At 32.8% G+C, this 16990-nt stretch overlaps 1 protein-coding gene across 1 annotated transcript; it reads right to left on the reverse strand.

Moving 5' to 3' along the window:
• Positions 1-1796: 1796 nt before the first annotated feature.
• LOC108193272 (AP2/ERF and B3 domain-containing transcription factor RAV1) lies at positions 1797-3303 on the reverse strand. The gene has a single exon (XM_017359861.2). It carries the CDS (start codon positions 3130-3132, stop codon positions 2092-2094), a length of 1041 nt encoding a protein of 346 aa, XP_017215350.1. The 5' UTR covers positions 3133-3303; the 3' UTR covers positions 1797-2091.
• Positions 3304-16990: the final 13687 nt, after the last annotated feature.

Raw genomic sequence — 16990 nt, forward strand, 5'->3', positions numbered from 1 at the left:
TTGTTTACACACATGAGAAGCACATGATCATTTCTAAGTGTGGAATGAGTGGATAGAATATGATTTCCAACTAATTATCTTTTGGCACCGTTACTAAAACCAAACCAGGTGCTTGGACCGGATCGGCGTGAATTCACGTGTTTCATCAATTATTATTAGTCTGATTCAAATTCAGTAGGGTAAAATTATAAAATTATATATAGAACTAAATATATTTCAAGAGAAGTACTAGATATTCTAGAAAGAGTTTAGAAAGAGTTTCAAATTTAGCTGATACTCCCTCCGTCCTTTTGAGTTTGGCCGTTTGAGAGCGACATGCACTTTAATGTTGTTCTAAAATATACTTTCATATTTTTAAATTTTTCCTGAATAAAAGTTTAATTATTAAATTTTTATTTAAAAAAAATCTTAAAAATAAGTTATAAAATCATATTTTATAGAAGAATTAAAGTGCGTGCCATATAGTGAACGTATAGAATCCAAATGGACAGAGAAATATATTACTCCCTCCGTCCCATCAGGTTCTTTACATTATTTTTCGGCACGCATTTTAAGGCTTCTACAAAGTATACTTACATTATATATATATTTTTTAAAAATCCTGAAAAAAAGTTTGAAGTTTAAACTTTTATTCAAAAAAAGAAAAATTTTAAAATACATTATAGAACTATTCTTTATGAGAGCCTCAAAATGCGTGCAAACAGTGCATGTAAGCTTCCTGGCGGGACGGAGGGAGTATTGATTTACCCGCATTAATAATAATGAGACTTCTTATATGCACATAAACCATTCAAAAAAAAATCTAGTCATTTATCTGTCATGTTATTTGAAGAAAAATATTAATATTCTAAAAATATTAATATTATTTGAGGCCTTATCAATTAATAATATATTTCAAGAAAAATATGAAATATTCTAAAAAGTGTTCCAAATATAGTTGTTTTTTTTTTTTTGAAATTGTTCCAAATATAGTTTGTAATATATTATTGATTTATTAGCACTAGTAATAATGAGACCTTTTAGATACATATAAACCATTCAAGAAAATGTAAATATCTATCTTTCATGTTATTTGAGAAGAAAATATAAAAAATTTTAAGATACCTAATTTTAGTCATATTTCTACTTAGACATGTCTCACTGGCTAAGCTTCCATCTTCTGCACAAGATTATTCTATTAATTACTGATAAGATTTTGATTATGAGGCGGCTCAATGGGTCTCCAAAACGCATCATAGCTAATCAGTTAGTTATTCTACCAAAATACTCCAACTAGCCTTCTTCGTTTTGGACACAACCCCTAGTACCGGATGCATTATGCACATGTTTCTATCTTTGAGTTCATCAAATTGATATATCAAATCAAATATTATAAAAGATATATAGACAACTGGCAAAAATATATTTATGCCAACTCAAAAGTGGGTAAAAACAAAACCAAAGCGTTCAACACAAGAAGATAAGAACAGATTGAACTGCAATACTATCTCACTCTACTCAGAATACCAAATTTTGATACCCATCCTCCAGTTTGTTCCGTGCCTGGTTTTAAATCACCGATTTAACAAATTCCACCGGATTAATTATTATCAATTAATAGTATATATTTAGTGAGTTAAATCATTCTATGAATTATTAAATTATATATAATTAAAGTCAATTTCCGATTTTTATAATATTAATCATGTATGCGCATAGCAGGAATAGCACGCACGAGGTTTATGCTATTTGCAACAAAGCATAGGATACTTTGAATCAAGTACCAAAGTAGTACTAAAACAAGTGACACACAGATATATGTATAAAACAATCCCCAAAGTTTGAACAGAACAAATTGACATTATTTTCCTCCTTTTTATGACAATGTTCCACCTAAGTTTGAACAGCTCTCTTCAGCTGTTCTTTTGTCTATCACCTCACATTCATCATTTCTTGCAACTTGCAACGCCAACAAAAAAAACACGATATTAATACACTTGGCTCTAATTTGCACTAAACTTTGCCTGATCCAAAATATCAAGATTACGGTCTAGATAACAAGCAGACATTTGACTATCGCGGTAATAACAGAACTAATACTAATACAAGATTTTAACGGTCCTTGTGTTTCTTGTTATTATTAGGAACTTGAAAGAGCTCCATCTCTCTCGCTCTCTTTCCGTTACCATCGACACCGTCTTCGGGTACTTTAAATATATTCACCCCGAACAACCGCACCATCGGGACAGGTTGAATCGGGGCAAAATCAGACCCGACACGAATACCCGAATCCGCCCCGTCCCGCGGTTTCCAATCTATATACAACTGCTTATCCACGCCATTCGATCGCTGAAAACTGACAATGTCACCAGCATTCAATCCCTTCTCCTTGACAAACCGACTCCAACCCTTGGTCAACACATAGCTCTGACTACTATTCCAATAAGAGTACCGAAACCTCCACACTTTCCCACCAAAATCCTCAAAATTTAACAGCACGCCTTTCGAGGTATTCCCGTTCTGTAACGGAAAGTGCTTTTCGGCGTGCTGTTTAGGAATCACCAGCCTGTTTAGCTTGCCAACATCACTTGGTGTCACTGTTTTTTCAAACAAACGATCCATAGACTTAACACTAGGGTCATTTTTGTCCATTCTTTTCTTGTACCCGTTTGTTTTTTTGCTCTGCTCTAGCTCATCAATATAAGTGTGTTTCCTCAGCATATCCACAATCTCGGCTTTGGAGTGCGCGTCGAGGAACATGATCTCGACGTCGTCGTCTTGGGACAAGAGCTTGAAGTTCGTGACCGCGTCGCGGCCTCGAAAACGCTGAGCGGCTATGTCGTAAGCCTTGGCTGCTTCGTGCTCCTCGTTGAACGTGCCGAGCCAGACGCGTTGGTGTTTTTCGTAGATTTGGGCGCCCCAGCGGCCATTAGGCTGGGGAACCACGCCTTTGTACTTTGAGGAAGGGAGCTTTCTTGACTCGGCTTCTATGCCGGACTCTGAGTCAAGGATTATGCTTGTTCCGCTTCCCATTCTGCACAAGCTTTCGGGTGATTTTGGGAAGAGGGTTGGTGAAGATGTGAATATAGATGCTGTTAGTGTTGTAGATAATGTTTCGGTGCTTGTGCTTTCATCTAGGCAACTTCCGTCCATTTCTGATGTATTTGGAGAGAGATATTAGGGAGAGATTTGGGAGAGATGGAGAGAGATTCGGGAGAGATCGAGAGAGAGAGAGAGAGAGAGGTGTAGAATGATTTAGTGGGTTTTAAGAAGAGGGAGGGTATATATAGGAGGAGAAGTGGAATCAAGTGTTGTGTAAAAGCAACAACAGTATATTAGGCTAAAAATGTGTAAGTATTATATGTGAGTAGCATGATTGTACATTTGTGAGTAAGTATAGATAAAAAGAATATTAAAATAATAATGGGGTAAATGGAGGATCATATGGGGTCAACTGAATAGAGGGTAAGTTACTAGGAAGATTCATGGGTGTTTAGAAAAAGAATGCAAGGGTGGGATAGTGATGAGTGATGAAATGGTAATACATGTGCCTTCCAGGGGTATATGTGTGGGAATCTCCAAATTGGCAATCAGTGACTATTCAGCATTTTCATTTCTTAAGCGTAGACATGTTGATGACCAAAATCCTTGTATTTAAATAACATGTAAGAGCATCTCCAACCATCTAAAGTCATTGGCTAAAAAGTGAGGTGGCATACTTAAAATAAAAAAATTTAGCGAACAGCTCCAAAAACCCAACTCCAACCATGCTCAGCTGTTATCTATAAATTTAGCCAACCTCCTATGGATGACTAAATTTGTCGAACCTCTACAGGTCTGTAAGAAAATCTGTAGAATGATTGTACATCATTTATTACCATATTGAACTAATATATTCTATTTTAACAATTTAAAATATTAATAACATACTATTTTTAAATTATAACCAACCAATATAGCCAGTACCATTGAAGCAAAATGTCTTACAGGTTCAGAATGTCTTACAGGTCCAATTTAGCCAACGATTATAGCCAACACCGTTGGAGATGCTCTAACAAAGCATATTAAACTAGCAAAATATAAAGCATATTTAATGTAATGTCCAGGCATTTTGAGACCATATAAAAGCCTTTAGAGCAAATCCAACTCTGCCCTAAATAAAATTTAAGACATTTGGTATAATAATATAATCTAATATTGTCCTAGTGATATCTTAAAACGACACACAATATGTGCCTCATTTTTAAGGCACTATAACACTTGTCCTAAACTATTTTTATCTATAAAATAGTGGTGCCTTAAAACATTAGAACACACAGTGGTGCCTTAAAACGACATACAACATGTGCCTCATTTTTAAGACACTATCACACTTGTCCTAGACTGTTTTTATCTATAAAATAGTGGTGTCTTAAAACACTAGGACACACAACCTGTGGCTCATTTTTAAGGCACAACCCCACTTGTCCTAAACTATTTTTATTTATAAAATATTCACTTGTCTCTCTTTTCACACTTGTTTTAAATATAGTTGTATTCAAATATATTAATATTTCAGTATTAGGGCATAAAGATAAGGCATGTTGTTGGAGTAGATGTATGTGTATAATATCTTAAATCACTATGACAACATATTTTTATATTAAAATTATCGGTTTTTCTGGTATGTGCCCATAGGCACATGCTAGGTGCGGAATTTTATACATTTGACTCATTTTTATTGGCTCTCATATCTTAATAATTATGAACACCTGCATATACAACCACCACACCCACGGACATACACAAGACAAACCCTAAAATTACTGACATCATCAACTTTTTTAAGATACTCTGACAAAATTATCAATTTTGGAACCTTCTAAATTTTGAAAGCCTCAAAGCGTTAATTAATTGGTTTGATGGAGTGTATTTTGCTAATAATTTGTAAAATGTAGTAAATAAAACATATTTGAGCATTTTTCCAATGACGTTGGTTGTAACGATCGTCTAATTTGGACCTATAAAATATTATGTAAAATTTGCTGAATCTGTAAGACATTGTGTTTCGATGATGTTGGCTATATTAGTTGATTATAATTTAAAATAGTATATTATTAATATTTTAAATTGTTATGAATATAATATATCACTTTAATATGATAATAAATGATATGTAATCTTCATACAGATTTCTTACATGACATGCATAGGTTCGACAAATATAATTTGGGACTTGACAATAAATTATAAACAAAAGAAGAGTATGGTTGGAGCGTGAAACTTTCAAACAGATTATCAATATTATATAAGCAGGGGGCCAAAAATTTATTTTTTAACATATATACATGTAAAATAGAAAATATATTGATATTATGGCCCTCAGCGGTGGATATGGTCTCCTTTGACCCATGTTATGCTACGTCCCTGCATTAGAGATTTCCTAGCGTTTTAAAATATGTACATATGAATATCGTCGAAAAAGTTGTTTATTTTAAATATCTGGACTTGCTCCATGAAAAGTATCAGCCGCACCATTTACCTGAATACTCACCGGCCACTACTCGATCATCACAACATGCAAAAACAAACAGATCTCATCGGATTATATGCTCGCGCAGATTTTCATTTGATTTTGAGTTGTCCTATAAAATTGTCCTCTATAATATACACATCTGATAAGGGGTTGCTTTTCTCGTTAATAAACTAATAACATTACGTGTACATCTGCTTCAAAAAGATAGCATGAAGTAATTTCGAATACGAACTGTTTGGGGATTAGCTGTTTGAGGATTAGCTGCTAGCGGTTAGCTGTTAGCGGATTGAATTAGATATTTTGACTAACGGATTGAAATAGATGTTTTGACTAGCGGATTGAATTAGATGTTTCTCATAAAAAAACTGTTTGGTTAATAGCTGATTAATTAGCTTTTTCTGACACAAACCAAAACCTCTAACCAAAAAACTTCTCAAAATAGCTTTTTCAAAATTAGCTTTTTGAGTCCAAACCTCTATTTCAATCCGCTAACTACCAAACACTTGTATTAGCGGATTTTAGTGGTCAAACCTCTAACTCACCCCAAACCTCTAATTTTGTCTCAAACCTCTAACTTCCAAACATGACCTGTATCTTATTGAAAAATGCATGAGCTATATCATATATGCTAATAAAAGGATGTTAAATAAACCCGGTGGTGGGGTGGAGAGATAAGGCAAGTTGATGGGGGGACACATGACTGTGGACCGTGTCTTACAAAGATGCACCTCTCTCCCTTTAGTTTTGCTGCTACTGCTGACTATTCAGCATGGCGTCCTCTCCCCAGCTCTCGTGTTCATATTGCACTTGTCTTGACATGCATCCGGTTTACATGGGTTTGGCATCTTATTTTTTCCTCGAACTTTTACACGTTTAAAAACCCTTTTATACAGATATAAAGAATATATGGTTAAGTGGGTCTCAATCCAAATTTTAAATCAGAAAAATAAAAATATTTGCCTTCAATATAAGCGGTCTCTGTTAATATTAGGTCTTTTGAGAGAAGTTTCAAAATAAATCTACAAAGATTTGATCATATGATCAAAAACGGACAATATCATATTAATATGGATCAACATGAAGTTCATGATCAATTTGATAACTCATTTCTCACCATCGATCAAGATGAATTATTTCCTCTGACTCTTTGATTTATTAACACGTATTTTAAATGTACATAAATATAATTTTGTTTTGAATTTTTTCAGATAAAAGTATAAATATCAAATTTTTATTCGAAAGAAAATTAAAATAACTATAGGGTCGGAGAGAATATATACATCTGTCTATTTCGTGTTCATGATAAATGGTAAGATTATTAAAAGTAAATAGGCTCGAACTCTATCTTTCGGTAATTTGAGTTGGGATACTTGCCAATGATTAACTATTATTAATCAGTAATATATTCGTTTTTTTTTTTGAATTTCTACGGTAGTTTTTCATAGTTAAAGGTTTTGTTTTAAATAATTCTTATATTTAAAGTTAAACTACTAATATAAAAAATATTGTTTTTTTTTTTTTTTTTTTTTGATAAATGAGTTAATTCAATAATAAAAAGCCATACGGCATCTACATAAACAGTCGCGTCGAACAAACAAAATACAGAAACAATCACTGATTAATCCATTCATCTTGGAGATAAAATCACGTGATTTGTTGAAGATGATATCTACACAAACTTCGCCACTTTCGCTTCCGTCACAAACAGTTTGAGCTATCGACTGAGGATGCAATCCCTTGACAATTTCTATTACTAAATCAAACATCATACTCACACAAACGGTGAGAAAATAACAAAACTCACACAAACGGTGAGACAACAAAAAACCAAACCAAACGTGATAACCTAACAACCAAATGCGTAAATGAAATATTGGCTAAACCAAGTCAATCTTAGATCTGGGGAACAAAACTCACAGAAACACGATAACTCGGGCCACTTTCAAGGATAAAAGCACCGGGAAGAACGAGAAATCCGTAGTTCTGTGGAATTGAGATCTAAGAAAAGAAGGCCAAATCGGAAAAGGTTTTGAATCCTTAGATCCGGAAAAACAAATGCCAAAGAAGTTTTATTGGAAGAAAAAAGCAAACACAAAAGAAGAGAAATAAAAAATTTTTGACACTTTTATGAGAGGAAAACATGTTCTTTTCTTTATAAATATATCAGTTTCAAATATTTTCAGAATAGATGAAGGTGGAAGCCAGTATTTCGTAGAGGATAAACTCTTAATTATTTGAGCTACGAGAAAAACATGTTTATCGTACTGATATATACTGTACATCTGTACTATAGTGTATAGTGTATGATATAACTGAAAAAACAGTGCCGTCGTCACCGTCACTATAATATTTTCACCTGTTATTACTTGTTACTACAGCGTTCACATTGTTACGGGCCTTACGGTTCCCACATCAAACTTGCATGTTCAAAATTTCTTGTAACTCAGTATGAACATGCAATACGTTTTCCTAGTGAAGAATATTAATACTTTTTTCGAAAAAACGTAAATGATACTCCCTCCGTCTCTTTATTCTTTTCCTATTTGGGATGTCGGTACTGTTCATAACATGAGACAAATTACTAATTTACATCTAATCTATAAAACTAAATATAGTCATGAGTGATCTTGTTAGATTCGTATTCACGAGTACTTTAATACAATGAAGTTTTTATTTTTAATGCTACTACGAAATGAAAGATATTAACGATTAAAAATGTATGTTGGCAAACGTGAAAACTACAAACAGGAAAAGTATTTAGAGACGGAGGGAGTATAAAATATGTAACCTTGATCTGGATTCTAGGTGGATGGGTAACAGTTATGGGGGCAAAGGTTATAATGAGGGATGGAAAAAGATGAGGACAAATTAGGGTAAATGCTCATGGAACAAAAATTTCCCATAAATCTTATCTGTCACGATTTAATTCGTTGCCTGTTTTTCCTATCCTTTTTTTGTCTTTATTATCCAGGCTCGAAAGTTCTATTTTTATTAATTTTCAAAATAAGACTTCCATTATTTTCTTTCAAGATAATCCACCTCGATATTCTAATTTTCTTGAACATAAGTTCAACTCAAGTGGTTAAAAACTTATCTTCTGTCCTTCCACATTTTGGGTTCGACCTAGTTCATCATGAGAATTTCTTATACCCCAGTTGATTGTATCAATCATTTATCTGAAATCCAACTTTTTGTTTATTTAATTTTTTGCTATCTTTTATCTTATTTTTTTGGACAAACAATTGGTTTTATCGACAAAAATCACTGATCGGAACTCAGCCGGGACAAGCCTTCCGAACTGTCAACTACAATCTGATTATGAAACAAAAAACGAGCTAAACAAATTGTCGTTTTGTTTTCAGATTGCTTAACCTATAAAATATGTTATATGTACACTTTGTTAGAAACAAAGAGTCTTTTATCTTATTAATCCTTGATTAAATTTTCAAAGTAAGGAAATGATACTATGAAGAGTTTCTAAAGACTTAACACTTGATAAAAATCATGTACAAATCTGTACGGTTGAATTAGAAGCCATTGGAGGACCCCCTACAGTTAAGGAAAAACGATAGATTGATTAGCCGGTGGGCTTGTCATCTGAAAGATAGGCAGTGGTTGGTTTTTATTTGCATATATCGACCCTACTCGAAGAGCCCCTTGGCTTCATAATTAATGAAATTTTTTCAGCTCTAGTTAATTTGAATAATTTAGATAGGACATGCATTATTTTGTGTTGTGTTGGAGAAAAGAGAGCGGCATTTTATAAATGCTGAAATACGGAAATGCTGTCTCTTGTGCGGATTTGAATAATTTTGGTAATTCCAGTTTACTCCTCACAAGTGGGAAATTATTATATGTTGTTTGGTTCATGATGGTAGGAACTGGAGAGAATAGGCCACCACTGCATCATAACCACATTTTGTATTTTTGCGATAGGCCACAAATAGATTATTCTTCATGGACCCCTCCCCCTCCATTATTCATCCCTCCATCGTAAATTTGAATCTTTGACAGATAATTGTTACACGAGTTTCGTACTTAGTTTTTTTATATGTATTTACTTGTAATCGACTTTATTTTGATTTTAAACAAATAAATGGCATAAAAACAAGCCCGCCACAGTGGGAGAGAAAAGTCTGTGGAATTAGAACACAAAATGACAGAATTTCTTGAAAATGAAATATTCTATTAGGTGTTGGGAAATTGTTTCGAGTTAAACAAGGTTAGCTAGTCGGCCACTTGTTACAGTCCATAGGCTGCTAAGGAAAAAATTGGAATTTACTAATTTAGATATTTAATAAAGTGTGCATGTTTAATTGCGAAAGGTGGCGAAACGAATGCCACAAGAAAAGATCATATAATAGTCTCCTTTTTATACGTAAACTACGATTAATCACTATCTGCTTCGTGATGTCAGCGTGTTTATGTCGATAAATTTGCGTCATTTTCAAATTTACAGTCGCCTTGCGACCTCCTTTTTAGTTAGCTTTATACATTCATTCGCATTGCTACTGAGCCATCTTAGGGAGTAAAGCAAGTATGAATTATGCATGTTAATGCATGTTTGCTCCGTTAAGAATAAGATCGAAGCATTCAAAGTTTTAGTTGTACTTGTGAGCTGAATTATCTGTATTCTCTCGTGTTCATCTATAATATATAAAATACTTTAATGTTTTCGGGAAGGACTGAATGCTGATTTATGGATGAAGAATTTCATACCGGGTCGAAATTTTTTAGTTTCGTAATATAATATACAAGTGTTGGATCCAACTTCGAAAATAAGATAGAATATTTTGTTACAGTATTTAATCGATTTATTGAAATAATTGATAGTTCTGGACGTTGGGTTACAGATAATGCTTATGTGAGTTCAATTGCTACGTGAGTTCAATTGCGATGCTACTATGTTCATAACTGATGACGGTTGCATTACTCGAGATGTGATTATAATACTTTTTATATTAAAAAGTTTAAATAATCTATATATTAAGTGATGTGAAAATAAAATGAGTTTAGTTTGTTTTTCTTCATATTGAGGTTGTAATTGACAGTTAAAGGGTTTGTCCCGATCAGATTTTTGTATTATATTGAATTCTTTGCTTTGCGTCAAAAAAAAAGATTATTCGATTAAATTAAAATTCAGTTTATTTCCAATTATAAAGTACAGCCGACTTGAACACCGATAAAATCTGTGGGGTGAATATATCATCAACAGAAACGAGCAACAAACGTGCGATAAATTATCATAAACGATATAGATTAAGATTTTACAAATAATAAAATCCAACAGTTGGCCGTCGCAGAGATATTGATGACTGAAATATTTGATTTAGGTAAGCAAATACCAATTGTTCTAACTTCTCTCTTGGCCTCTATAGCTATTAAATCTGTACATCCCGTGTACACAACAACATATTTTAATTTCGTTTATGCTTTTTATGCTTATCCTCTCACTCGGTCCAGCTCATACACTCAAGCCACTTAGCCACTTGAACTATTTGATATTTCTAAGTTGATATACTCAATTACTATCAGATATATAGTGTACAAATCTTTCCTAACAAGACAAATTACATTATATTTTTCTAAAATGGAAAATTTTCAAAAATATAAAATGCGCAATCTAAAACTTAATTTAGAACATAATTTTAGAATATAATATATATAAATTTGTGGAAAAAATATGTTGGAGAGAAGACCCGAAGAAATGATACTAACAATTAACAAAGACAAAATTGGAATGAAGAAGACAATAGACTTCAAAAATGTACATGTGAAAGTTCAAACTTATTTAAAAACATAATTTTATATTTAATGTAAATAAATTTCGTTGAGAAAAATATTGTTGGAGAGAAGACACGAAGAAATAATATAATGAGGACAAAATTAGAAAGAAGGACAGTGGTGGTTTATAGCCTGGTCATTGTTTCGCTGAAAACAAGCGAAAAATAGACTAGTTTGGATTTGGAGTTGAGCCACTAGGCTTTCTTAATTCGTGGCAACTGCCATGGCATGGCAACCAAAGAAAATTCTTTCTTTTGAATATAAGCGGAAACTTTGGTAATTCTCTTTATATTTTGACTACGACTAAAATATAAATACATCAAATTAATCGGAAAGTATTCCTCAATTGGAAGAGTGATAATTGAATAAAGATGATAATAATGTATTTTTGGAAGTTGGGGTTAATTAATCATGCAAAAGATGTAATTTATGAGTTTGTTCTTCATGTCCTGGACATAATGACCCATAAAAATCAATGATTACACACAAACAGTGTGATAGATATGTATGTGTACATGGTGTTCGTATTTGCACGATAGTCGCATGTACAAGTTGGGAGGCGCAGGACCGTATGGTGCAAACTGGCTATGGTGCTGTGGCTTTGTTATTGCCCTGTCATGCAGTTTTCTCATGTCTGTCGTTCGGGCCGGGCCGAACGAGTCGAGTTTCGAGTTGGGCGTAATTCGAGCCGAAGGTAATTGAGCTGAGCCGAGTCGGCTCGTTTAACTAATCGAGCCTAAATCCCTGCCAGAACTCGGCTCGTTTAATTTCACGAGTCGAGCCAAGCCGGCTCGTTTAGTTAAACGGTCAGTTTTGGCGAGCCAGGCGAGTGGCTAGTTCAATTTTACACTTAATCGAAACTAAATCTCTACCCGAACTCGGCTCGTTTAATTTCACGAGTCTAGTCGAGCCGGCTCGTTTAATTGAACGAGCCGGAACTTTTGCCCGAGTTCGGCTCATTTAACTAAACGAGCCGAGTCGAGCATAGTTAACGGGTTCGAGCCGGGCAAGCTCGCGAGTCGCCCGACTCGAGTTACAGCTCTACTTGTGTGACAGTTTTCACTTCTAAGGATAGAAAATAAGTGCTCTTTTCATTTGTTTATAATTTTTTTGTTATTGAGAAATATTTTTAAAATATATTGAAAATGTAATTTTATAATTCGACTCTTTCTAAATAATAAAAATTCAAGCACTAAATTATAATTCAGAATGAAAAAATAATTAAAATAATATGAAAATATATTACGTAGGATTCTTAAAATACATTACGACTTTGTTCAAATATTAACAAACTAAAGAAACCGAAAAGAAACTAAAGAAGTAATAAATATTTGTTTGATTTCATTTCCGAAATTTATTTTTAAAAACTCAAGATTATTTTCTGAAATATAACTATGCTTGTAGTCCTGTTTTAAATTATTATATAACTATTAATTAATTTATCACAAAATCGAACATAATGAGGAGTAGCACACTTGGCTATGTTGCCGACATGGCAAGTCCAGCTAATTTTCTAAAGCTCCACTGTATCACACATAATGAAATACACACCTAAAGTCAAAATCAGTTCGGCCACTTGGTACTGTTGTTGATAAATCACACATATTCATACACGTTCTGTTTCTTTCTGTTACTCGCAGATAATCAATTATCTTCGTGGACCAGTTCAACTTGTTGCAAGGTGGATTAAACTATTTTCGTATGAAAATTAGTGGAGTCTACAAAATATATTTACATAATTCTGGTAAATCAAGTCAAGTAGAAAATGCCAATTATTATGGAGTGGAAATTGCGTTGTACTATTGGATTTAGACGACTTGCTAGTGGCTACTCTTTGACAACATAACGCGTTGTGTTCTGTAATTTTATGCATTATGTTAAAACTAATGTTCAGATACAGACCAAGCATATACCATATGATAATGTTGATCAAAGTCAACACTAGCTGGGTTTAACTTTTAATAAGTAGTCAATCTCATCTAGATGCCTAAGCAAGTCGAAAATTTATAAAATTTCGGAATATTGAAGAAGAAAAATTGATTTTTTCTACGATTTTCGTATGCGAGATCCGATATCGGAAACATTATTAACTTACGTACATTACTTGAGATTGGTATAGCGTTCGTTGGTTCAAGAGAAGCTGTTGCTGCTACCGGTTTTTGTTTTTTTTCACACGTTTGTTTAAACAAAAGGAAACAGTTTTAAGAAGTTAAGAATGAAAATTTTTTTCTCCGAATTTCTCTCTTTTTTCAAATATTTTATTAATTTATTTATTTCTCACTTTTAATCCACTTGAAATCATTTTTTTTAAACTTATCCAAATGACCTCATTATTTCTAAACTTACATACAGTGTTTTGGCGATTAATATTATGGGACCGTTTGGTTAGCTTGAAATAAATGCTACTTGCTTAAAATAAAAAAATGAAGTAGATTTTAGAATCAAGTTAAAACTTATAAATGATTAAAATGTTTGTGAAAAAAGTTGAACTCATGAAACAAAAACTAGTATTGTTAGTTTTTTTATAAATACTTCTTGACTTTTTACACGAATGGTACAAATGAGTGTGCTTCTAACTAATAACTACAGAAGCTGAGTTAAAAAACCCGTACCAAACACCCACTAAATCTAAAATCAGATTTATGATGAAACGATTATTCTTTATTCGAATATATTATGTACAAAATTTTAATTGGCAAAAAAAAAAAATGTCAACTCTTTGAATGAACGTACGTGCCGAATCTGGCCACGTGAAATTTTACTGAACTATTTGGTGCGCAATATTTTGTTCTATGAGGAGTTGTATACTTGTATTCGCTAGAATGGCATGATGATAACGATAGTCAAGTTCAAAGTCAAGGCAGAACCTAAGAATTACTCGATTACGATAACATCATAGTGCTTTTACTACTTCCAAATCGATATTCTAGATAGAATTCCAAATCGATATTCTAGATAGAAGTTGACTTGATTTAAAAAAAAAAAGATAGAAGTTGACTTTATTTATTTTAATTACTGATATGGGTAGATTCGAAAAATTAGAGAAGAAACCGTTAGGGTAGACTGGGAGTCATTCGGTCACTGATGTGGTGGGTACGCAAGGCAGATATCTTTGAATATAATGGAAAAGGAATAATGACAAACGAAAATTATTGACCCCTAGTTGATAATCTTAATTTTATTTTATTTTAGAAATGATCTGGAAATGATTTTTCCATTAATATATACTCTCTTAACTAGTTTTGGTATTTGCTCAATGTCATACAAATTCTTTAAACTGTTTAATGAGCGTTATACTTGCTCTCTCTTCCATATTTGATTATTCTATCAAATCAAACAAAGGATTATAAAAACAGATTGGTTCCATTACTGATTCGGATAAGTATCTGAAAATCATATATCAATTGACGAATTTGATCAAATACTGATAGATGTGTACTTCGATATTTGATCGAATTTCCAAATACAATTGTTACAATGTATATTTATGCATATTTTTCATATTTACCCCTTAATATATATTTACCAGCAATATATACACTATATTTCATATAATAAAATAAGGGCATACATGAAAACAACTTATAACATTTCAGTTATTTTAATATGTGTTTTTTGTAAGTATAACAATTAAAAAGGACGGATGGAGTAATAAAAAACAAAATCATCGTTGTAGGACCCTGAAAAATAATACTACTAAACCCATAAAAATCAATTGTTTAAGCTTTCATAAACTTCATTAATTTATCATCTCTCAAAATAAATATCAGGTTAGAGCTTAAAATACATTAAAATTATTATTTTAAGGTTAATATATTAGTTTTTATAAATGCATTCCGTAATTAGCATCTAGTATGCAGTATAATATGCGAGAATTACATCTCTGGTTGGCATGGACTTTAAAGAATTCTCTCAGCTTTACTGCTCGTTTCTTACGAAAAGACCATGCATATGTAGGCAATTTTGAGTCAAAGAATTAGAGTAATAAATATATTTATGCCGTGTTTTTGCATGGGGTAAGGTTGAAGCCTTACGTGATCACAGATATTTGGCAGGTCGTTCTCATCTTTATTTAATTGTCGACATTTGAATTCAATGCTTTTTAGTCAAACAAAAAAGCATGCAGAATATCTCATATACTTATCTCAACCATAAGTCTATACTACAATGCTAATGCAGCTGGATTTAAGTGTAATTATCACTCAACATGACACATAACAAACTCTATAATGCCTCAAAAGTCATAGATTAGCATTTTGTAATTACTCTACATGTTAAACTAGTGAACCTAACTCAAACATTGCATTCTATAATGTCAACTTCTGGGGACGTTTCCATTAATAATACAGTCTGCATGCAGGATATATATATAGGGGTTGTTTGGATAAATTTAAAAAATAATGCTGGTTACTTAAAGTAAAAAAATATTGATTAGAAGTGAGAAGTAAATTAAGATTTTTGAGTGATTAAATTATTTCGGAAAGAAGTAGAAGTTCGGAAACAAACACCAACACTCCAGTTTTTTATAAGTACTTCTACCTTGAGCACGATTGGATAGTTCAGTGGCTAAAGATTTATCCTCCGTTGGCTCAGGTAATTCGATTCTGGCTAATCTCGAGAATATCTCAAATCTACTTGCAAAAAGGCCAATAAGCACCCTCGCCCAAACACGCACATAGCTTAGTCAAATCGCAATTAATACCAGCGAAGATTGGAATAAAAGACGCACCATATGGGAGTTCTTAATACGGTGGATTAGTCTTAATCTGTGAAGACAAGCATTGTTGATTTGTTGTAGTACTTGTTAAATTTAACAGTATTCATGTCTCGCAGACCAGGTCATTTCCTCATCTCTCATTTTCGTCAAAGTTGATAATATACTCTGTTTAGGAAACAAATAACGTGTGTTGCTTCGATATTTTAACACCCCCGAAAGACTAGTTGGCTAGTATGACTATTTTATTTCTCAAATGAATATTTTCAGTGGATTCATTCGAAATCGATATATTATTCTGCATGGGACTACTCTAAACGTGGTCTCCGTGTTTACCTCTATTTCCTGGTAATAATATCTTGATTAATTTGTTCACAAAGGGAAATAAGTCTGGTTTTGATTATACTGGGTCTGATCAAACCTTTTATTTTAATAAACTATATGTCGACTCGATTTTTTTCTATGTGTTTGAGCTCAAATTCGTTGAAATGGTAAACTGCATTCGAGCTTTATCGAACACTGACTAGCCGAGTTCACAAAAAATTTGTTAGTAATTTTTTAAATTTTTAAAATTTCAGAGAATGTTGTCTGGACTTTAAAAAATACAAAATGATAGCTGGAGTTTTCTTTTAATAATGTGGCGGTCTTGAGATTCCGTTAAATTTTTTCCATTGATTCCAAAAAAATTAAAAAAAGTAACGGTAAAAACGGGTTTTGATCTTGTTTTCTCAAACACCGCTTGTTTATATTCGAGTTCGACCAAGCCGAGTTAGTTATTAACGAAATTATGTTCAAATTGTTTGCGAACAACTCTAATCTCAATTATTCAGATTTTGCATGTACGTGTACAAATTAATATATGGCTCGAAAGCTTGAGGATCGGAACTGATCTACCAAAACAAACAAACATGTACATACAAATCAAGTAAAAACAGAGAACGAACAATGTAGCTCATTCTACGCACAAAGATGAGCCAGGTACACCATCAAGGGCACAA

The sequence above is a fragment of the Daucus carota genome, chromosome 7 (genome assembly GCF_001625215.2).
Source record: "Daucus carota subsp. sativus chromosome 7, DH1 v3.0, whole genome shotgun sequence".
In the NCBI taxonomy this organism is placed as follows: domain Eukaryota; kingdom Viridiplantae; phylum Streptophyta; class Magnoliopsida; order Apiales; family Apiaceae; genus Daucus; species Daucus carota.

Bases quoted from the DNA above. Each gene is read 5' to 3' on its own strand.
- LOC108193272 (XM_017359861.2), bottom strand. From the start codon at position 3,132: ATGGACGGAAGTTGCCTAGATGAAAGCACAAGCACCGAAACATTATCT.